Genomic DNA, 22,292 nt, shown 5'->3' with positions numbered 1-22,292 from the left:
ACCAACTGTGGTGTGTGACTTCATTATTGCAGCTGTAATCTAATCCAGTCACTGGCCAAAAACGTTACATCTAGTATATATATTCTGTTTATTCTACCTGTACATCACCTAACTGAATCTTAAATAACTCACTGCATACTACAGTTTAGTTGATGGGTCCAGTTGTCACTGGAGTTAATATCCACCCCCTCCATCACCGGCACTCTGTGGCTGCAGTGCATACAATCTACAGGATGCATTGCAGCAGCTCACCAAGGTTACTCTGATAGCACCTCCCTCCCCTGCAACCTCTACCACCGAGAAGAACAACAGCAGCAATGGAAACACCATTACCTCCAAGTTCCCCTCCAAGTCACACACCATCCTAACTTCAACACTGTTTCTTCATCATTGCTGGGTTAATATCCTGGAATTCCCTATCTAGCACCATTGTGGATGCACCATCACCATAGGACTGCAGCAGTTCAAGAGGGCAATTAGGGATGGGCAACAAATGCAGCCTTGCCAGCGCCACCCACATCCCGAGAAGAAATATTTTAAAAAGTGATGTCAGTTGTTATTATTACATGATCCTCCCAGGTCAAAGTTCCTTGAATTGCATCTTTAGAAGCGAGTTAGTTGAGCACCTGACGAACCATTAAGAACACGAGATAAGCATTGAGGAAAAAAATACCATGATGGATATCTTCCCTTAATCCACGAGATAAAAAATGTGGCGAATGCTAAAAGAAATAAAAACTAGAAATGCATATGAGGTCAGTCAGCATTTAAAACAAGCAAAAACAATGTTGCTCTGTATTCCTCTTTCAGATACAGATAGACATGCTGTGCACTTCCAGCATTTTCTGCTTTTAAATAATATTTACATGTAAAAATAATCGTTTTATCAACAGCTACGCTCTGGGATGTAAATGCAAAGTTTATTTTTCAACAAGATCTCATCTTCCTCCCCCTTCTCCCCAAAGAAACTGAATTATACTTTTGCCAAAACGTGATTAAACAGTTTAAACCTTATAAACCTAAACTCTTAGAAATATCTCGATCCCGGAATGTCAGAAATACTATTTCTGCTGTGTATTCATAATGCACACGTATAGTATTTCAATTCGACAACGTGAGGAGATGGTCACTGTAACTGGGCCTGCAACACCTACAAGCTTTTAACGCCCGACGCACACGGAACAAATGATAAAACATTCCCTGACACGTGCTCTTTGCACTAAAAACTTAAAGCTGGCGATCAATCACTAAAAGAGCATAAAAGCGCGAAGCTGTGAGCCTCCAGCGCTTCTCTCTACCTTCTTCAGCTCCAGGTCCACGGGGGCAGCCATCTTTAGAGGACGTGAGCATGCGCAGCTCGCACCTTCTCCAGTGCCGGTCTTTGCCCTTCCAGACATTTCCACAACCTCGCAAACACTTTGAGAAAGACTGAGAAGAAAACGACCGCAGCGGGACAATGGCAGTTGGCTCAATGTTGACAAGAGAGGCTTTTTTTTCCCTTAAAAGCGTTTATTGTGATGTTTATTCCTTTCTCGTTATCGTCAACGTGCAACTACGCTTGAAGCAGAAAAATCCCAATTTCTGTAGTGAGTAGGCTGGCTTCAACTGAGGTAGTTGTCGTGGCCCCATAATTGCTTTCAGAGCCTCTGAGCTAGGGAGGGGGGAAAAGTAAGCAATCTATTGGCCCCTGGGTGCGGGTGTCATGCTTGAGTATAGGAACAGGTTCAATTAGGAGATCCCTACATTTTGAACAGCCTGTTCACACTTAATGTTTAGGCTTATCTATGAAGAATGGCCACTCAAGTGAAGCAAATGGGTTTGGTTTCCATATGAATGCTATTGACACCCACTTCTAACACCTCAACCACTTCTCTCAACTCCAGAATTACTTCATGCTGCAAGATTGCATGTCAGAGCTGAAGGCATGAACAAGCTAAAATTTCCTCCAATTAAACACTGGGAAGACTAAAGCCATCATATTTGGCCCTCACCAAAATACCATAACTTTGTTACTGATTCCATCTTTGTCCCTTGCTTAGGCTGAACCAGGCAGTCAGCAAACTCTGTGTCCTACTTAACAAAAAACTGAGCTTCAAACTCCAATCCTAGTCACCACCAAGAACAAAGCAATATTGTCTGCCTCCACCTCTTCCTCACTCCCAGAACGGCCAGAACAATTACTGACACTTCTGTCAGCTCTTAACTTGATTTGTCGATTGCCCTCCTCCCCAGCTTCATCCTCCACAGATTTCAGCTCGTCCAAAGTTCCACTGCCTGCATCCTGTCCTGCACTAGTTCCCTAGTTCCAATTTGCCTATCATTCCAATCTTTGCTGCCCTACACCGGTTTCCTATCCCCCAAAACATCAATTTCAAAATCCCCATCCTCGTCCCAACTCTCTCCACATCCTTTCCTCTGACTTCCTCCACCTTTATGCTGCCACAACTGGCTTTCCCCTGGGCTGTCTCTATTCCACCATCAGTGGCAGAACTATCAGCTGGAGCTCCCTTTCTAAACTCCTACTCACTTCCTCTCTTCCCACCATTAAACATCTCAAAACCTAATCTATTCGACAGTGTCTTTGGTTACCTCTCCTAAATCCATCACTTAAGCTCAGTGTCCATTTCAATTATCTGTGAAGCACCTTGGGACTTTTTTTACATTAAAGGAGCTATATAAATGCAAGTTTGTTGTTGCTGTTGCTACCTTCTTCCAAAGCCAATGTTTTCATCCTCAACTTCATAGATAAATAATATCCAAAATAGATTCAATTTGAAAGTTTCTGAATTAAGATCAGTTTCATAACAAAAATCATTTTCAATGCCAATGTACACTACTTAAAACTCTAACTTTTCATTGTGGAATGAATAGTTGTGTTTTCTGTATCTCATAATCTCTAACTGTGCATATGTTAGTCAAATATCATTGTTACAAATTTATGGGACCAATAAACTAGTTCTTATCAGGGGTTCATCTTATAAGGGTTCGCTTCCTATGATAGTTAATATTGAGGCTTTAGCTGGTGCCAACAAAGAAAAGATTTATCAAAACAGGAAATTTTTAATTTGTTGTAACATGGTTCAGCTTTACTGCTCCAATTAAGCAGTTTAGGATTGCACTAAAGTTGGAGAAGCTGCTTTGATTATGCAGGAAGTGGACAGGTTCCTTACTATACATGCTTCTAGATGAGTCCCAATTGACCTCAGTCTAACAAAAAGTTCTTGAGCTAGCGAGGCAATTCCGATAAAATTATTTTTTAAGATTTGGTGAAGCTACTCAAGAGATATTCAACCACAACACAAAGTTAATTGCTGCTGACCTTCCTCATGATGGTTAAAAATCTTTGCCTGCCTGGAGAAAGGATATCTAAAGGTGCAGTTACATTACAACTTCAGCATCTCTGCTAAGCAGTTTTTATGTCCCGGTAACACTAAAGTTATACTGTAAATTCAGAGTCAGGGCTGACTTGGTTTGACACTGCAGAGTGTCCACTCCAGTGCAATGTCAAACTGGATTTTAAAAGTCTTTTGAAACGTACGTGCACTTAATTTAAATGTTTAGACAATGTAGTCTCTGTTGCCTATACGCACAAAACATTTAAATTGTAATAGCTCATGGAGGAAGTCTTTCCTGGGGTTAAGAATCAGAGTTCCAGCGAGGCCATATGAACAGGATATTGTCTGGCTGGAAGCTGTGCTGGAATGAGTAGCTGTAGTACAAATATAGCATCAGACATGACAAGTATGAAGAGATTATCGCGGAACGTCTTAAAGTTTCCAGAATATGAAAAGCCCCCCAAGTTATGCTCAGAAGAGAGCAGCCATTGGACACAATATTCCATTTCCTGACATACACACTCAATAAGATTTTTATTTCAAACACTTTTTTTCCCTCAAATTTTATCCCTTTGCTCTTGGCGACATTGATTCAGTCTGAAATAAAGTTCTATGCATTCCTGCAGCCTTCCAACATTTTGCCTAAGTGGTCATTCTTCTTGCAAGAGCCTAGACTCGAAGTATCCAAGCCTTTGGATTTGTGGGCCGCAAAGGTGTGTATCACGGAGCTTCAGGGCCAAAGAAAAGTCCATATGCCCATTAATTTGATTATATCTCAAATTGCTGATACTAACAGATCTTGATGTCCTGATTTAGAATTAATCCACTAATGAGGTAACAGAACAACCCTTTTGAAAACTTTAGGCGCACAAAATTCTAATAGGACAAACCAGTGAATCAGAAATAAACTTGAAATTAGGACTGAGTTCCCTTGGCTTCAAGGACCAAGTTTCCAGAGCTTGGGTTGCATGTGGTCATGGGCCACAGCTTGGATACCCCTGGCCTGGATGATGAGTGTCAATAGATTATTCAACTATGAGGCATCCAGCTAAACTTAATCCTGTCCTCATCTGATGTCCACATGCATGCACGTTCCAGCAGAGATCACTGGAGTAGTGATCAGGAGTGGGAACCCTGCCTGCTTTTTCTACTTCCTAGCCCGGGAGGCCAATTGTAGCACTTCTACAGCTATCTAGCATGAGATCAACTACCTCAGTGCAGGTCAGGGATGGAACCCTGCTTTTGCTTCACACACCATCTCTGTTGGAAAGTTACCAATTATTAGCTCCTAAAATTCTCATGTTCCATTTTATGTTAGTTTATATTATGTGACATTCACTATAGCATGCACCTTATCATTACACACAAAGTCCTTGACTTCCAAGGGCCATGTTATCAGGGTGCAAAGTAACATGTTTAACCTCCACCAATTAGTATTACTGAAGAGTTTGAATGCATTAATCCCTGGACAACGGTACACCATGGTAGATATTTTTCCAAGCCAGCCTGAACATCATGATAGATATCTTCAGTAGGAATCCAAGCACAAGGGAACAAGTATATTTATGGTATAGGGCGAACAAACTGCAAACGTGGACACTTGCATTTTCAATATGTGAAGATTAACACAATGCTTTTTGCATTTTTGCAGATAATAATCTACATAGTTAAATTTCTCTTCTTTCCTGCCATTTCCTATTCTATTTTAGCTCCATGTCCTCCTCTCCTGAAGATGGCAACTGATCCTACAGGCTCCACTAGTAGTCTGGTATCTCATCCAAGTGACCATTCTTCATGCCTAAGTCTAGACAGTGCATGTTGGAAGGCTATTTGAATCTGGATCCAAGACAGTGGTGCCCAATCCTATCCTTACCCAACATCCATGCGTGTGCTTTCCAGCAGCGGCTACTGTATAGCAGAGTAGGAACCTGTGACTGCATTTTTCCTCTCCCTATCCTGTATTTATTGAGACCAATGATAGCGTCCCCAGTTCAGAGTGGCTAACAAAGCACAGAACCAGAGATTAAGCCTTCCTGGCCTGTATGACTAATGATTATATTTATTGGTGCAATTACCAATTGAGCCATATAGTATTTACATTATTACTTTACTGAAAATAACTAATACAAAAAAAGTTCTGCGCATAGAATATTTCAATATTAAGTAATATAATTTAACATTATAAAAAAAATATAAACCAGTGTTATGATTAATATGAACAAATTTTAAATGAACAATTCTGCATGAAATTACCATTTTCCCCCCTCTCTGCACGTATTACATAGGCCTTCTTGGTCAGTGATTTCTTAGTGTTTTAAGTAAAAGGAATCCATACAGTCAGATATATACAAAAGGAACAAATTTATTTTACACCAGCAATTCATAATTGTACAGTGAGCAGTTCATTTACTGTTCACTTGTATTAAAATGTTCTAAAAGAAACTCTTTTAAATATTTTCATTGAACACATATACACATTTTAAACAGGCAGCAGCAGAAATCGCATGCTTTAAATAATAAGCTGCAAATAATCTAAAATAAGTTAAAATATAAAATAATACTAAAATAAATATATACTGACAATTTAAGAACCAGAAAATAAATAAATTCCTAAAATATTAACGGCATAATAGGAAATGCAAAAAAGTGGGTACACCTGTAATTTACAGACTCCCCAGTTGCTGGGGAATAGATATGCACCCAATGGATGCAGTCACTTTACTCATTCAATACATGAACAATTTGACTTTTTGTCTGTTGTCTCTTTATGTCACTTTTTTTCTTTCATGATTTCTTCCATCAATGAGGTAGATTTTGGAGTCATTTTGTACCTGCAGTTAAAAAGTACACATTGAGTTGCTCATTCTAAAACTGTGCTGTCTTGTATTTTAACTTGATTCATTGATGTACTATGTGTATCCACGTGTGTGTATATGTATGTGTATACACATACACACACACACACACGTGAATATGTGTGTGATACACATACATATTTTTTGCCATAGTACTGCATTTATGGGTGTAGCTAGATAAATAATTTAGTTACCCCACCCACACTAGCACCAGAACCTGCCCTGCTGCAATAATTTTTGGAACTTTAAGTTTCTATGCAGCTATGAAATGTTGAGTACTACCACGATGAAATAGGCATTTTAACCATTGATCATTACCTAAAACTGAAATCAGTCAAAATGTAGAAAGTCTCATCCCTCCATTTTAGGATCATTACTTTCTACTAAAGAAATATCATCTCTTGCTTTCTTTAAAACATCTATATGATCTATAGATTGCTTTTGATTTATAAGAAAGGTACTTGGGTAAATCCCTATAAAAACAAATTAGATTTGTGGATTCTTATTCTAACTTGTTAACGAATTGGAAAATGAAATCCTGGAAACTGAATAGGACACCAAAAGCCTGATACTGGACTGGAGAATTAAAGCAAAGACATCAACACATACTGAACATTTAATTAAAAAGAATGTTTCCAGATTTCAATGATGCCACAATGCAAATACAAAACATGCTGATATTATCCCACATCAGCAAACAAGTTCAATATATAAATGCATGTTTCAAAAGGGGGGAGTGCGACTCATGAATCCAGCCAGGATATCGGGAATTGTTGGTTAGGACTTTCCCGATTGCACAACTGTAACTCAATGGGAAAAACATGTTGACAGATGCTTTTTGGGTAAAGTGGGTCAGACACAGCCTGTGGGCCACAAGTTCCACATTGCCAATTCTAACTTTTGAACAGTAATACTGTGAATTATGGTGCCCATGACTATGTGTCATTTTTAAACTAACTTTTCTTATGGACAAGATGGCTGCTTTATAAAGTATCTTCTTTATAAGATGCATAGCTTTCCTGCACCATGTGTCTTCCCAACCCCAAAAAAGTCCAACAAGCAGTTTGCTCCCAGGCATGCTGTGTTGCCGCTCTAACACTGACACATGCAAGGTTGGCTTATATTAACCCTCTCCTTAATTTTCCTTGTCCTGTAGTGAAACACCTGGCATCTGCTTGGATCCTTCTCACCGCAGCATACTGAGTTTAGGAACTCATTGTAAAGAGGGTAACAGGCATGAATCCACATTCTATCACTTCGTGACACAACATAGAGGTCACAGTATTTTGTACCAAACATCACTTTGTATGTAATTTATTTTAACTGTATTTTTTATGATTAACACAAAACTTCAGACTAATTCAAGAATATCTTACCATTTATTTTGAAATCAGTGACTGTTGTTATTTCCAAGTTTAATCTTTTCTTCTTTTTTTACATCATAACTGGCAACTCGCCTGTGATATCTATCAAAAAATAGACTGTAAAGATTTATAACTCAATAACAGTAGCATATTAAAAATATAGCTTGGTTATTTCACTCAGGCATTTCTTCTATCAACACTTATAAGTATAAATAATGATATCAAAAATTATTTCGATACACATTTTTCAAATTATTGAATAGGTTGTTTTACTAAGATTTCTTTTCATTTTCTTTTTTTAAACAGCATATTAGTTGTAGATTTTAATGGTCATTTTAAGTTGTACTAGAATTAAACCTGTTTTAAAACCCTAAGATTTACATAGAAAAACCTACTTCTTTACAGATAACTCACCCAAGAACCAAAAGGACAAGGATTACGGTGAGACTAAGAGAGGAAAGCACCACTGCCACGATAGCCAGAGTCGTCGTGTTGTCATGTGGATCTTTTGGATGTTCCACAGCTAAAATGAAGGTACCACATCTTACCCCTTCATAACCTTGTAAGCACCTATAAATAAATCGAGATATACATTTTATTTTGTTTATTAAATACCAAAAATAAATACGTAGCAAACTAAAGGCAATGCCACGACTATTATATGCAACTGTGACATACATGTATTTGCTTTCTTCAAAAAAGAGAATGACTTAAAATATCTCTGGGATGTCATTAAATATATACATTAAGTAATCAAAACTTCTTGAATTCTGAGTAGATGTGGTGGAAAATCATGAATTAAAAATGTCTGGATATTTGTCTTGTATATAATGTCTATACATATATTTACACTGCAATGTTTGACATAAAATATCAACCTTTAATAATGTCATTTTTAAGTACATAATACATAAATTAATAATAAGATTAAAAATGTGAACAAAAACCCTTGTACTTGCTTAACATAGAGGAAAAAACATATATATAAAATTCAACAAAGGACCACTGCTGCTCTAATTAAATTTACTCTTAAATTCTAAGTGGGAAGTGAATGACCTGAGCAGCAGCATTTCGTTCTACTGGTAATAAAACATAATTTGTTTCTCTTTCCACATTTATGGAGTTTGATTTCATACGGTGCAACATTCCTAGCCTTTCTTTTGTGTTAGAAATTAGCCGTTTAAATTTCAGAAGCTTGTATTTAAAGTGTGTATATATAGGCTTGGACAGTTCCAAGTGCATACTTCCAATAGAAATTCGTCTTTTTTTGCATCGACAGCTGCAGAACAAATCAAAATAAATTGAGGTTGTTAAACTTCAATGGTTATCCGTTTCCTTGTTTACGATAAGAACACAGACAGTACGGGGACTCTGAAGATATCCGCTTTGTCTAGACATGCTCGGGCACAGATAGGTATATGTAACGTTAGCTATTTATTGTCGTCATTGTTTTACACACTCACTGGAGAGCTTTTGATGGTATCTACGTGGCCAGATTTACCTGGCTGTCCAACCCCAGTGATTACAGGAAATCAACATTACAGATTCAACAGATTTAAAAAAAACTTTTAACAAGTAAATACCTGCATGCTACCTCTTTAATATGTCTCATGTATTGACATTCTCCGTGAATGCAGAAATCCTTGTATTTTCTGTAGCATGGGTTTTTTTTACCCTTTTTCCTGCCACGTTTGTTTTTTCTTTCACGTTTTCCTTTGCCTTTTCCCTTTTCGGTCGCAGTCGAGTTGTCCGCAGATTTATAAAAGGCCACTAGTTTAAAATAAACAACACATTAATGCCTACTTGATTTTCCTAAAAAAGATACAGACGGCTGGAGTTTACCGGAGCTTTTAATAAGTGGCCTCGATATTATGCCCCCTCCCCCAACCAGAAAAATAAAGCGCTTTGTTCAACTTTCTATCAGTAGGAGAGACATTCTGCTACCAGAAGAAACATAAAAACCGGAATTTCTGACATTATATATTTACGGCTTCTGAATGAAATGAAAGGCGCGGAGATCTTCCTTTAACATTACCTTGTGGTATTTCAGGGGGTTGGTCACTGGGTGGGCGCTCGGCTGTTTGTACAGTCGGTTCCTCCTCGATAACTCCGCCGAGGATGGTCAGAATATCCTTTTCCCCTCTCCTGCGACTCCGAGTTACTTCACTCTCGTAGCCTTCGATCGCCGCTCCCGCCGCAGAACTGCAAGAAACTGCGCGAAAACAATTTGATCAATGCAACATCAACAGTAATGGAAAGTGGTTCAAAACCCCTTTATTATAAACAAGTGTAGCAGCTCCTTTTGGTGTAACGCGAACTAACAAGTCTCCCATAAAGTGAAAGAACCATTAAACACACTTATTCCAGAGATCTGTTACTCAGAATAAGTAACAGCTTCCCCATCTGATAAGATGTCCTCCCTTCCCACTGCCACGTTATGATAGAAATTCAAACATTGCAGCCTCGCCTTGTCTGTTCAACGCTGCGACTTTTCTACTTTGAAAACAGGAGTTACATTTGAATAAAAGTCACTTACCTGCGGCTAGAACTAGGAGCGCTGCTGCTAACGAAATCCTCATGTTGGACTGCGACCTCTTGGGAACTGCAAACTGTCCGTTTCCTTCGAAGTTGTTCCCCCTCCCAAAAAAAAATCGTTGCCCGGTTTGGTTTGATCGAGTCGTTCTCAGAAGTTGCCGAAAGAAGTCCAGCTCCTGAATAACCAGTTCAGCTCTGGCACCTTAATTTAAAATGAGTTTGTGACGGCAGTCAGGGGTCGGGGCAAATCCAGACAGGCGATTTGTTAAATGTCTCGAGTACTATTCATATTCCTCGCAGCCTGACGGCGAGTTAAGAATAACTGCAGCCAGCGACCTCTAGATTATATAGGCAGTCAGTGTGACGCCTAGGGGTGACGTGCCCCTTTCGGAGAGTACAGTACAGTATTAAGCTTTGTTGGGGCAGGTTCCTGACGGGACTGTGACCAAAATGTGACCAATCTTCTTTTGCACTGTCAAAATTATTTGAAGAAAAGCTACTTGGTACTGTCAAATCAAACCAGCCTGAACAAATATGGAAATATTGCAATTGAAATATTATTTTTGCTAAATAATAAATACTGGTAGTTCGATAGCTAGTTATTATTCATTTAATTCTTATGAAAAAAGCTCTAGCCTTCCAGACTTTGTGTAGCCCCCGACTGCCCAGTGGGAGTATTGTATGCACTGAGATGAGACCGATGTAGTTGGGGGCGGGAAGATGTGTTGATTCTACGCAGCGCAGAGTTTAACTAGGGTTTTCCTGTGCATCTCTGTGGTACCTGGGAGCCATGCCATAGTTTATCCAAGATTATTTTGTTAATTGTAGTTTTGCTATTTATTTAGATACAACTTATCCTCCATATTACAGTAAGCAATGGCATGGAAAATACTGGGTCCGAAATTTCCCACTCCACTCCATCACTGTCTTGAAAATTTCAATTCAAAGCCTTCCGGGAGAGAGAGTTCCAAATTTCCACTACCTTTTGCGTGTAAAGGTGCTTCTTAATTTCACTCCTGAATGACCTTGCTCTACTTTTGAGATTGTGCCCTTCATGCTAGATTCTCCAGTTGAGAAAATAGTTTTCAGTATGGATCCTATCAAATACCTTTATCATTTTAAACACCTCAATTTGATCAACCCCTCAACCTTCTAGACTCAAGGGAATACAAGCAAAGTTCATGCATTGGGTAGTAGGAAGTTGAAGAGGTAGGCGAGCAATGGGAGTGAGAGAGAAACATGTGATTGGAGGAAGGGATGGGAGTGGAGCCACTGAGAGCCACATTTTCCCCACTAGCTTCACTTCAAAAACAGCCTGCAGCCATTGGTGGGTCCTTTCACCTCCACACCACACCACCCACCATCTCCCACTCGGAAGGAAAGAAAAAATGAAAAAGACAGAGAGAGAAATAGAAAAGGACAGAGAAAGAAACAAAAAGAAGAATTATGGGGAAAGAAACAGCAAAGAACGGAAAGAGAAAGGCAGAGGAAAAGAGAAGAGACAGAGAGTACTAGCAACAGAAAGACATCAGAAACAGGTAAAAGAGCGATTATATTCTCCAACTTTCCTCGTACAATGCCATGGGAGATTGAATAGTATATAAAACATACATCTAACATGCATTTTTCTGTGACATTCCAGATGTCATACTGTGTTACAGATGCAAAGAAAACAATTAAAGCTGGATGCCGTTGGCTTGCAGCCTGAAATTTCCAAGCATTTTCCAGCTCCTTCAACAGAGAATTAAACTATGATTGACCTGAGGTTTTGTTTACTTAATAACAATTAGACTTTGTGGCATTAAAGGGACACATTTGCATCTTAGCAGCAGATTAGTACATTGTGGATCACAAGGTATAACACTGCTTTCCTTACAAAACAGCACATCATCCAATGTATTGTGAGCAGTGCCACAGGTGATCCATTAATATGTATAGGAATATTCAGTTGTGGGGAATGTTAACTTTCACCATCAACCAATATCAAATATTAATATAAAATGTGCTACAATAGCCATTATATATTAAGATATTTTAATAGAATTTGTGGCTTCAGTGTTTATATTTCCAATCATTTTCTAATCAATTTTGGTCAGTTTCACGATAAAGAAACAAACTGACTGTTGTCCCATATTTGATATGACTGGAAGTAATTGAACTATAATAGAATTCAAAGAGTTGTACCTTTTAATTTAATACCTTGGATGTGCTTGAGCACAAAATCTAGGTTGACACTTCAGTGCAGTATTGAGGGAGCGCTGCACTGTCGGAGGTGCCGTCTTTCGGATGAGACGTTAAACCAAGACCCTCTCAGGTGGACATAAAAGATCCCATGGCACAATTTTGAAGAAGAGGTGGGGAGTTCTCCTCAGTGTCCTGGCCAATATTTATCCCTCAACCAACATCACTAACAGACATTATCATAGAATCATAGAATCTTACAGCATACAGGGAGGCCATTCGGCCTGCCATGCCTGTACCAGCCCTTTGAAAGAGCTGTCCAATTTAGTCCCACACCCCAGCTTTTTCCCCATACCCCTGCAAATTAGTCCTCTTCAAATACATGTCCAAAACAGAGTGTAGGGATAAACAGGTCATTTTCAGGTTGTCAGGCTGTAACTAGTGGGGTACCGCAAGAATCGGTGCTTGGGTCTCAGCTATTTACAATCTATATTAATGACTTAGATTAAGGGACTGAGTGTAATGTATCCAAGTTTGCTGATGATACAACGATAGGTGGGAAAGTAAACTGAGGAGGACACAAAGAGTCTGCAAAGGGATATGGACAGGTTAAGTGAGTGGGCAAGAAGGCGGCAGATGGTGTATAATGTGGGGAAATGTGAGGTTATTCACTTTGGTAGGAAGAATAGAAAAACAATATTTTTTAAATGGTGAGAAACTATTAAATGTTAGTGTTCAGAGAGACTTGTATGTCCTCACACAAGAAACACAAAAAGTTGGCATGCAGGTACAACAAGCAATTAGGAAAGCAAATGGCATGTTGGCCTTTATTGCAAGGGGGTTAGAGTACAAGGGAAGGATGTCTTGCTACAATTGTACAGGACTTTGGTGAGACCTCACCTGGAGTACTGCGTACAGTTTTGGTCTCCTTATCTAAGGAAGGATATACTTGCCTTATAGGCAGTGCAACAAAGGTTCACTAGATTAATTCCTGGGATGAGAGGGTTGTCCTATGAGGAGAGGTTGAGTAGAAATGACTTATACTTTCTGGAGTTTAGAAGAATGAGAGGTGATCTCATTGAATCATAAAAGATTCTATGGGGGCTTGATAGGGTAGATGTTGAGAGGTTGTTTACCCTGGCTGGAGAGCCTAGAACTAGGGGGCATAGTCGCAAGATAAGGGTTCGGCCATTTAAGACTGAGATGAGGAGGAATTTCTTCACTCAGAGGTTGTGAGTCTTTGGAATTCTCTACCCCAGAGGCATGGATGCTGAGTCAATGAGTATATTCAAGGCTGAGATAGATAGATTTTTGGACTCTAGGGGAATAAAGGGATATGGGGATCGGGCAGGAAAGTGGAGTTGAGATTGAAAATCAGCCATGATCTGCCTGAATGGCAGAGCAAGCTCCAGGGGCAGTATGGCCTACTCCTGCTCCTATTTCTTACGTTCTTTTGAATACCTCTATCAGGTCTCCCCTTAACCTTTGCTGCTCTAAGGACAACAATCCCAGCTTCTCCAATCTCTGCACATAACATGAAATTCCTCATCCTGGTAAACCTCTCTGTATCCTCGCCAAGGCCTTGACATCCTTCCTAAAGTGTGGTGCCCAGAATTGTACACAATACTCCAGCTGGGACCTAACGTAAAAGTTTAGCATGACTTCCTTGTTTTTGCATTCAATGCCCCTATTTACAAAGACAAGTATCCCATAAGCTTTCTTAACTGCCTTATCAACTTGCCTTGCCACCTTCAAAGATTTGTGAATATGCACCCCCAGGTCCCTCTGCTCTTGCACTCCCCTCAAAATAGTACCATTTAGATTATACTTCCTCTCCATGTTATTCCTCCCAAAGTGCATCACTTCACACTTATCCGCATTAAATTGCATCTGCCATGTGTCTGCCTGTTTCACCAGTCTGTCTATGTCCTCCTGAAGTCTGCTACAATCCTGTTCACTATTTACTACGTTGCCAAGTTTTGTATCATCTGCAAACTTCAACATTGTACTCCCTATACCCAAATCCAGGTAATTTATATATAACAAGAAGAGCAATGGCCCTAATGTTCCACGGGAACCCCACTGCATACTTCTCTCCGGTCAGAATAAAATCTGTTCACTACTACTCTCTGCCTTAGCCAATTACATACCCAAGTTACTACCGTCCCTTTAAGACCACGTGCTTCTATTTTCCGAATAAGTCTGTTATGTGGTATTTTATCAAATGCCTTTTGAAAGTCCATATAAACAACATCCGCTGCACTACCTTCATCAGTCTTCTCTGTTACTTAATCAAAAAACTCAATCAGGTTAGTCAGACATGATTTGTCTTTAAGGTGATGGCTGTCCCTTATTAATCCAGGCTTCTCCAAGTGAGAATTAATTTTGTCCTTGACAATGGTCTCTAGTAATTTTCCCACCACTGACTTGAGACTGATTGGCCTGCAGCTACCAGGTTTATCCCTCTCCGCTTTTTTGAACAGGGTATATCATTTGCAATGCTCCAGTCCTCTGGAACCACTCTAATATCCAGGGAACATTGAAAGATTGTGGTCAGAGCTTCTGCCATCTCCACCCTAGCTTCCCTCAGCAACTAGAATGAATCCCAACTGGACCGGGGGACTTGTTAACTATGAGTGATGCCAATCTATTTAGCACCTCCTTTCTATCTATTTTTATCCTATCCAATATCTCTAATTTCTCCTCCTCTACTGCGACATTAACTTCATCCCCTTCTTTTGTGAAGACAGATGCACATTACTCATTCAGTACCTCAGTCATGCCCTCTGCCTCTACAAAAAGATTTCCTTTTTTTGTCCCTAATCGGGACAGCATTCCTTTGACTATCCTTTTACTTTTTATATGTTTATAAAAGATTTTTGGGTTCCCTTTTATGTTACCCGTTAATCTTTTCTCATATTCTCTCTTTGCCCTTCTTATATTCTTTTTCAATTTCCCCCTGCATTCTCTGTACTCTGCCTGGTTTTCTACTGTATTCTGTACCTAACATATGTCATAAACCTCCTTTTTCTGTTTTATTTTAACCTCTATTTCCTTTGTCATACAGGGAGCTGTAGCTTTGGATGCCCATTCTTTCCTCCTTATGGGACTGTGCTTGGTTTGTAGCCGAGCTATCTCCGCCTTGAAGGCCTGCCATTGCTCATTTACTGTTTTTCTGGTCATTCTTTGTTTCCAGTCCACCTGTGCTCGATTATCTGGTCATTAATGCATTGCTGTTTGTGGGACCCATTGCCGTTTGTGGGACCTAGCTGTGCACAAATTGGCTGCTGCGTTTCCCTACATTACAACAGTGCTTAAACTTCAAAAGTACTTAATTGGCTGTAAAGTGCTTTGGAATGTCCTGAGGTCATGAAAGGCGCTATATAAATGCAAGTCTTTCTTTCATGGGAAAAGTCATGGTTTCTGCCCTCAAGTCCACGAACTTGGTTCTTCTAAATTCTGGACAGTTATACTAATGACACCTAATTTTTAAAAAGGTTTTAGGCTGCCTCAATGTGTGTCGTTACATGATGCATTGTGAGGCTCATAATCTAGAAAATGGACCAGTTTACATGATGTAAGGAATCTTACAACACCAGGTTATAGTCCAACAAATTTATATTAAAATCACAAGCTTTCGGAGATTACCCCCTTCGTCACCTGACGAAGAGGATAATCTCCGAAAGCTTGTGATTTTAAAATAAATTTGTTGGACTATAACCTGGTGTTGTAAGATTCCTTACATTTGTCCACCCCAGTCCATCACCGGCATCTCCACATCATGGTCTCTATATGATATTAGAGGAATGCTACCACATTGTGCTCTGGTGCTGCCCAGCTCAAGGTAGTTACTCTATGTATTTGGGGTTGCATTTCAACAGGTGTTAGAACATCTGAAAGTATAATATAAACAGGGTATGTGTCACAACCATCATCAGTGGATACAGTCCTATTAAAAGTCAGATAACAATGAATATGGGATTTACAGCGAATCCCTAAGATGAATGATCAATGAAAATCATTTACATTCTAAAATTTATCACCAAAAGAACAAAATTGTTAATGTGTGTATTCATTTTTTCACCATAGTTATATTGGATTAGAGTAAAAGCTATAGGGTAGTGATAACTGGGGACTTCAACTATCCTAATATAAACTGGGATAACAATCATAATATAAGGGGCAAAGAGGGGGTGGAATTTTTGAAATGTGTTCAGCATAACTTTCTTAACCAGTACGTTTCCGGCCCAACGAGGAAGGAGGCATTGCTGGACTTGGTTCTAGAGAATGAGGTGGGCCAAATGGAGCAAGTGTCAGTAGGGGAGCATTTAGGGAGCAGCGATCACAGTATCAAGAGGTTTAGAATAGCTATGGAAAAGGGCATGAACCACTCTAAAGTAAAAATACTCAATTGATGGAGGGCCAATTTCAGTGGGATGAGAACAGATCTGGCCCAGGTAAATTGCAATCAAAGATTGGCAAGCAAAACTGCAATTGAACAGTGGGCGGCCTTTAAAGAGGAGATGGTTCGGGTACAGTCTAGGCACATTCCCACGAGGCAGAAAGGTAGGGCAACTAAAGCCAGAGCTCCCTGGATGACAAAAGAGATAATGAGTAAGATGAAACAGGAAAAAGGAGCCTATGACAGATGTCAGGTTGATAACAAAAGTGAGAACCAGGCAGAATATAGAAAGTTCAGAGAGGAAGTGAAAAAGGAAATAAGAGGGGCAAAGAGAGAGTATGAGAATAGACTGGTGGCCAACATAAAAGGGAATTCAAAAGTCTTCTACAGGTATGTAAATAGTAAATGGGTAGTAAGAGGAGGGTTGGGGCCGATTAGGGACCATAAAGGAGATCTACTCATGGAGACAGAGGGGATGGCTGAGGTACTAAGTTAGTACATTGCATCTGTTTTTGCCAAGGAAGAAGATGCTGCCAGAGTCTCAGTAAAGGAAGATATAGTTGAGATACTGGATGGGCTAAAAATTGATAAAGAAGAGGTACTTGAAAGACTAGCTGTACTTAAAGTAGATAAGTCACCTGGTCTGGATGGGATGGTTCCTAGGTTGCTGAGGGAAGTAAGGGTGGAAATTGAGGAGGGACTGGCCATAATCATCCAAAGATCCTTAGATATGGGGGTGGTGCCAGAGGATTGGAGAATTGAAAATGTTATACCCTTGTTCAAAAAAGGGTGTAAGGATAAACCCAGCAACTATAGGCTAGTCAGTTTAACCTCAATGGTGGGGAAACTTTTAGAAACGATAATCCGAGACGGAATTAACAGTCACTTGGACGAATGTGGATTGATTAGGGAAAGCCAGCACGGATTTGTTAAAGGCAAATCGTGTTTAACTAACCTGATAGAGTTTTTTGATGAGGTAACAGAGAGGGTTGATGAGGGCAATGCAGTTGGTGTGGTTTATATGGACTTTCAAAAGGCATTTGATAAAGTGCCGCATGGTAGGCTTATCATCAAGATTGTGGCCCATGGAATAAAGGGGTCAGTAGCATCATGGATACAGAATTGGCTAAGGGACAGGAAACAGAGAGTAGTGGTGAACGGTTGTTTTTCAGACTGGAGGGAGGTGTACAGTGGTCGGTGCTGGGACCACTGCTTTTCTTGATCTATATTAATGACTTGGACTTGGGTGTACAGACACAATTTCAAAATTTGCAGATGACACAAAATTTGGAAGCGTAGTAAACAGTGAGGAGGATAGTGATAGACTTCAAAAGGATATAGACAGGCTGGTGGCATGGGCGGATAAGTGGCAGATGAAACTTAACGCAGAGAAATGAGAAGTGATACATTTCGGTAGGAAGAACGAGGAGGGGCAATATAAACTAGAGGGCACAACTCTAAAAGTGGTACAGGAACGGAGAGATCTGGGGATATATGTGCACAAATCGTTGAAGGTGGCAGGGCAAGTTGAGAAGCATACGGGATCCTGGGCTTTATAAATAGAGGCATAGACTACAAAAGTATAGAAGTCATGATGAACCTTTATAAAACACTGGTTCGGCCACAACTGGAGTATTGTGTCCAGTTCTGGGCACCGCACTTTAGGAAGATGAGAAGGCCTTAGAGAGGGTGCAGAAGAAATTTACTAGAATAATTCCAGGGATGAGGGACTTTAGTTACTTGGATAGACTGGAGAAGCTGGGGTTGCTCTCCTTGGGACAGAGATGGTTGCGAGGAGATTTGATAGAGGTATCCAAAATCATGAAGGGTCTAGACAGAGTAGATAGAGAGAAACTGTTCCCATTGGCGGAAGGGTCAAGAACCAGAGGACATAGATTTAAGATGATTGGCAAAAGAACCAAAGGTGACATGAGGAAAAACGTTTTTACACGGCGAGTGGTTAGGATCTGGAATGCACTGCCCGAGGGGGTGGTAGAGGCAGATTCAATCATGGCCTTCAAAAGGGAACTGGATAAGTACTTGAAAGGAAAAAATTTGCAGTGCTACGGGGAAAGGGCAGGGGAGTGGGACTAGCTGGATAGCTCTTGCATAAAGCCGGCATGGACTTGATGGGCTGAATGGCCTCCTTCCGTGCTGTAACCTTTCTATGATTCTATGATTAACAGATGCTACAAATAGCATGGTGTCTTATTGGCATTATCCACTATGAATATGATGTCATTCAACAGATTGCAATTGACAAGGGACCAGCAAAATGTTTTGACATAGAATCTAAGGTATATATTTAAGATTTGAAGTTTTTAATGTTTGTTTTTAATAAGGGACCATTCGTTTATGGTTGTGAAAAGCATACTGTTACGAGTTAGTCTGGTACCTCAGGCAGTTCATGATTTGACTTCCAACAATTAAATGCTGGGCCTGAATTGCAGAGCAGCCTGGCACACAACATGTTTGGCTTAGTTGGGTGAGGTTAATTCATTTTTTAGCCGGATGTCTTTGGCATGCCCTATTTATGGAGGGCAGCTGTGATAGTACTTTTCAGCACTACTTATTCAACTTGAGCAGTATATCCAGCCAGGAGTTCAAGATAAAACTAGTGCTGTTGGTCTGTATGTGAATCATCTTGGTTCTTCAGTTTCCTAATGTTTTGATGTCTGTTGAATGAGGACTTTATTGACTGTACTATTGGCAAAGGAAGAAGCAGGATTATGTGTTGGTATTCACAACAGCTGTGTCCAGACCAGTCAGACTGTCTTGACCTTTGAAGGATGAAAACTCTTGATTGCAAGCAGCTTGGAAGGGAAGAAAATGTGCCTAAAATGTTAATTGTTAGAAAGAGTGCAAAATCATTGGAATCTCAACATGAAGGCCTAAGACTGAATCCTATTTACCCTCAGGCTTCCCTTGGGAACAAGTTTTACAGTCTCAGCTGACTTCTAGTTTACGAGAAGTGGAAGTCACATTTCTCATTGTACAAAAGCACCGTGGGCATTTCAGTAAGAAGATAGCCAAGGGTTCTATCCTCCCAAGTAAGGATATTGAGAAATGGGGAAAATTACAATAAATGTTGTTAGTTTAGGAATTAAAGCTCTTCTATATTTAATCTGTGAAAATGAAAGTGCTTATGCAATCAAATATGCATTGGTATATATAAAAATATTATTCTTTCTTTAAATATAGTATATTTTTTGTATTCATTTGGTTAGAGTGGTCACCATAATCTTCCTTCTAATGACATAGATTAAACCTTTCTTATTGTGCATCAATATAAATATAAAGCTTAGAATAGGAACACCATCTAGAAAATGTGATCTGCAAATTAGTTTAAAAGGACATTTACAATAACAACAACTTGCATTTATATAGCGCCTTTAATGTAGAAAAACATCCCCCGAGATACTCATAAGGAAGAGACAAAAAGGATATTTTAGGAAGGGTGACCAAAAGCTTGGTCTAAAGGTGTGCTTTAAGGAGCATCATAGAGGCTGAGAGTGAAGTGGTTAGGCAGAGGGTTTAGGCATGGAGTCTACGTGGTTGAAGGCATGGTCACCGATAGTGGGCCAAAGGATGGGGAGGCTGGTGTTAGAGCAACGGAGAGTTCAGCGAGGTTGTGGTGCTAAGAAGGCTACAAAGATGGGGAGGGGCAAGGCTGTGGAGGAGCTTTAAACATAAGGATGAGAATTTTAAATTTGAGGCGTTGGGGGACTGGGAGCCAGTGTAAGGCAACAAAGGCAGGGATGATGGGTTAGTGGGACAGTGCGGGATGGGATACAGGCAGCAGAGTGGTGGATGAGCTGAAGATTTTGGAGGGTAGTCAATGGGAGGCTGGCCTGGAGAGAATTGGAATAGTTGAGTCTGGAGGTGACAAAGGCATGGATGTGGGTTTCAGCAGCAGAAGGACAGAGGTACGGGTGGAGGTGGGTGATGTTATATAGGTGGTCCTTAAGATGGATAAAATAAAAGGTCAGCTCAGTCAAATAGGACACCGAGGTCACGAACATTCTAGCATGGCCTGAGATAGTGGATGGAGAGGGAGTGGAATCAGTAGTGAGGATACAACGTAATGAAGGGTGAAAGCTGGTGGCTTTGGTATTGTTAAGATTCAGTTGGATGAAATTACAGCTCTCCAAGACTGGATGTTGAACAGGCAGTCTAACAACACAGAGGCAGTGGAGGAGTCAAGAGAGGTGGTGGAGACTTAGAGCTGGGTTTCATCAGCATACATGTGGAAGCTGATCCCATTTACACAAAGAATGTTGTAAAGTGAAGTGATATTGATGAACAAGTACTATTCATTGTACTGCAACACATACAAATCACTTACTAGTTAGGAGCTAAAATACTGGCTTGAGACCCAGTTCAGCAAGAAAACTTAAGTAGTGTTTGATGGTCAAGAAGATTGGAGCACTGATGGGCATGGTGGGATGTCGGCTTGTCCTGTAATCCCCTCATTATTGATATCTTGATCTCAGCTATGGTGCTTGGAGGAAGTGCTAACATTCAGAAATATCTGCACAAGGAGGAGGAGAACAATTGTTTGGGAGAATCAACCCTGGGCCTCTTTCACACAACTTCTAATGATCAGATCAAGGTGGCAAAGGCTGCTTTCCCATCTTCTCTGTCACAATTGGTACGTACATGGGGAGACCAGGAGGGGTAGAAAATAATTTACATAAAGAAGTTTTATATACAGATATACAAAAGTTGCATATTTGTGCCTATATAATTTTTTTAAATTATGAACAGGACCAGCTAGCCAAATCATATTGTATGTTGCAGATTTACTAACTAATTTTTCTCTTTTCAGATGCTGATGAACCTGCTGTGTGCTTCCAGCATGTGTGTATGGGGTGAGCCCTTAAGATAGCACCTCTGCATGGCAAACAACCACACCCAGAAGGGTGGTTTTACTAGCAGTTGGTCCTGTGACTCACCCACCTCTCACTAGTGGCTCCAAACCACACCCCTGCACTTTGCCTCGATTGGCATGGTAAACCTAGAGAGTAGCTAAGATGTTATGGTCGAATACTTGGTGAATTCCAGACCTCTGAAACTGAATGAATTATGGAAAATGAGAGACAATTCACGCCGGATCGGTGGTTGCCCAGATAAACAAGGTTCACAGACCGAGGCAGTAGCAAAAAGTTTTTAATTCGTACAAAGTGTAAAGCTTAAATTTATTTATCAGTAAGGGTGAAAGAAAAACAAAGAATACTAAACATTACTGTGGCCCACTAAACCCTGGTTTAAAATAAAGCATTCTGCTTTCTGTGTTTTCCTATATAACTAAAATGTAGAATACAACGTACACAAATTATTTTTTTGATACACACCCTTATGCATATCATACACTATTCAGTATAACCTCATTTACGTGGATTGTAGATGGTTTGGTCAAGATTCTGGCTTTTTCGGGTATACGCAAAGAAAATAGAGGTAGGGGTCTCATCCTCAGCTTAAGAATTTAAATTCTGCTTGCATTTATTATTGGAGTCAGGTGGTAGACTCCTATTCAGCAAAAGTTCTTCACATTTGTATTTTTAACAGCATCAAAAAGAGAAATATGAAATTCTTTCTTATTTCAAACACATTGCTGGGT

General features: G+C 39.9%; 2 protein-coding genes and 1 long non-coding RNA gene across 4 annotated transcripts in view; 1 reads left to right on the top strand and 2 right to left on the bottom strand.

Annotated features, from left to right (window-relative positions):
- pfdn1 (prefoldin subunit 1) overlaps nucleotides 1-1,406 on the bottom strand; it is a 74,620-nt gene extending 73,214 nt beyond the window's left edge. Inside the window, exon 1 of the mRNA XM_067995830.1 lies at nucleotides 1,299-1,406. Coding sequence (XP_067851931.1) covers nucleotides 1,299-1,397 — 99 coding nt within the window. The 5' untranslated portion in view covers nucleotides 1,398-1,406. The remainder of the gene's footprint in view (nucleotides 1-1,298) is intronic.
- A 4,271-nt stretch (nucleotides 1,407-5,677) lies between these two features.
- LOC137332452 (proheparin-binding EGF-like growth factor) lies at nucleotides 5,678-10,418 on the bottom strand. Of its 2 annotated transcripts, none has more exons than XM_067996308.1 (6): nucleotides 10,091-10,418; nucleotides 9,590-9,766; nucleotides 9,138-9,324; nucleotides 7,969-8,124; nucleotides 7,567-7,671; nucleotides 5,678-6,166 (listed from the first exon to the last, which is right to left on the bottom strand). In XM_067996308.1, exons 1-5 carry the CDS (start codon nucleotides 10,131-10,133, stop codon nucleotides 7,581-7,583), a joined length of 654 nt encoding a protein of 217 aa, XP_067852409.1. In that variant the 5' UTR covers nucleotides 10,134-10,418; the 3' UTR covers nucleotides 5,678-6,166; nucleotides 7,567-7,580. The 2 variants fall into 2 exon arrangements, with proteins under 2 accessions (XP_067852409.1, XP_067852410.1); XM_067996309.1 differs by having other exon boundaries at nucleotides 7,567-7,656; nucleotides 10,091-10,414.
- A 954-nt stretch (nucleotides 10,419-11,372) lies between these two features.
- LOC137332119 (uncharacterized) lies at nucleotides 11,373-21,962 on the top strand. Its single transcript, XR_010965588.1, has 3 exons — nucleotides 11,373-11,627; nucleotides 21,166-21,323; nucleotides 21,501-21,962. It is a non-coding gene; the product is annotated as an uncharacterized lncRNA (long non-coding RNA).
- The last annotated feature ends 330 nt before the right edge of the window (nucleotides 21,963-22,292 follow it).

The sequence above is a fragment of the Heptranchias perlo genome, chromosome 14, assembly GCF_035084215.1.
Source record: "Heptranchias perlo isolate sHepPer1 chromosome 14, sHepPer1.hap1, whole genome shotgun sequence".
Classification (NCBI taxonomy): domain Eukaryota; kingdom Metazoa; phylum Chordata; class Chondrichthyes; order Hexanchiformes; family Hexanchidae; genus Heptranchias; species Heptranchias perlo.
Note: the sequence above shows the minus strand (reverse complement) of the source record. Positions and strands in the feature narration are given on the sequence as shown.

What these genes read in the sequence shown, in the direction of transcription:
- LOC137332452 (XM_067996308.1), bottom strand. Translation starts at nt 10,133, where the DNA reads ATGAGGATTTCGTTAGCAGCAGCGCTCCTAGTTCTAGCCGCAG. An exon ending in GCTCCTAGTTCTAGCCGCAG is followed by an intron (nt 9,767 to 10,090) that starts GTAAGTGACTTT and finishes GTTTTCGCGCAG; the next exon opens with TTTCTTGCAGTTCTGCGGCG. An exon ending in ACCCCCTGAAATACCACAAG is followed by an intron (nt 9,325 to 9,589) that starts GTAATGTTAAAG and finishes ATTTTAAACTAG; the next exon opens with TGGCCTTTTATAAATCTGCG.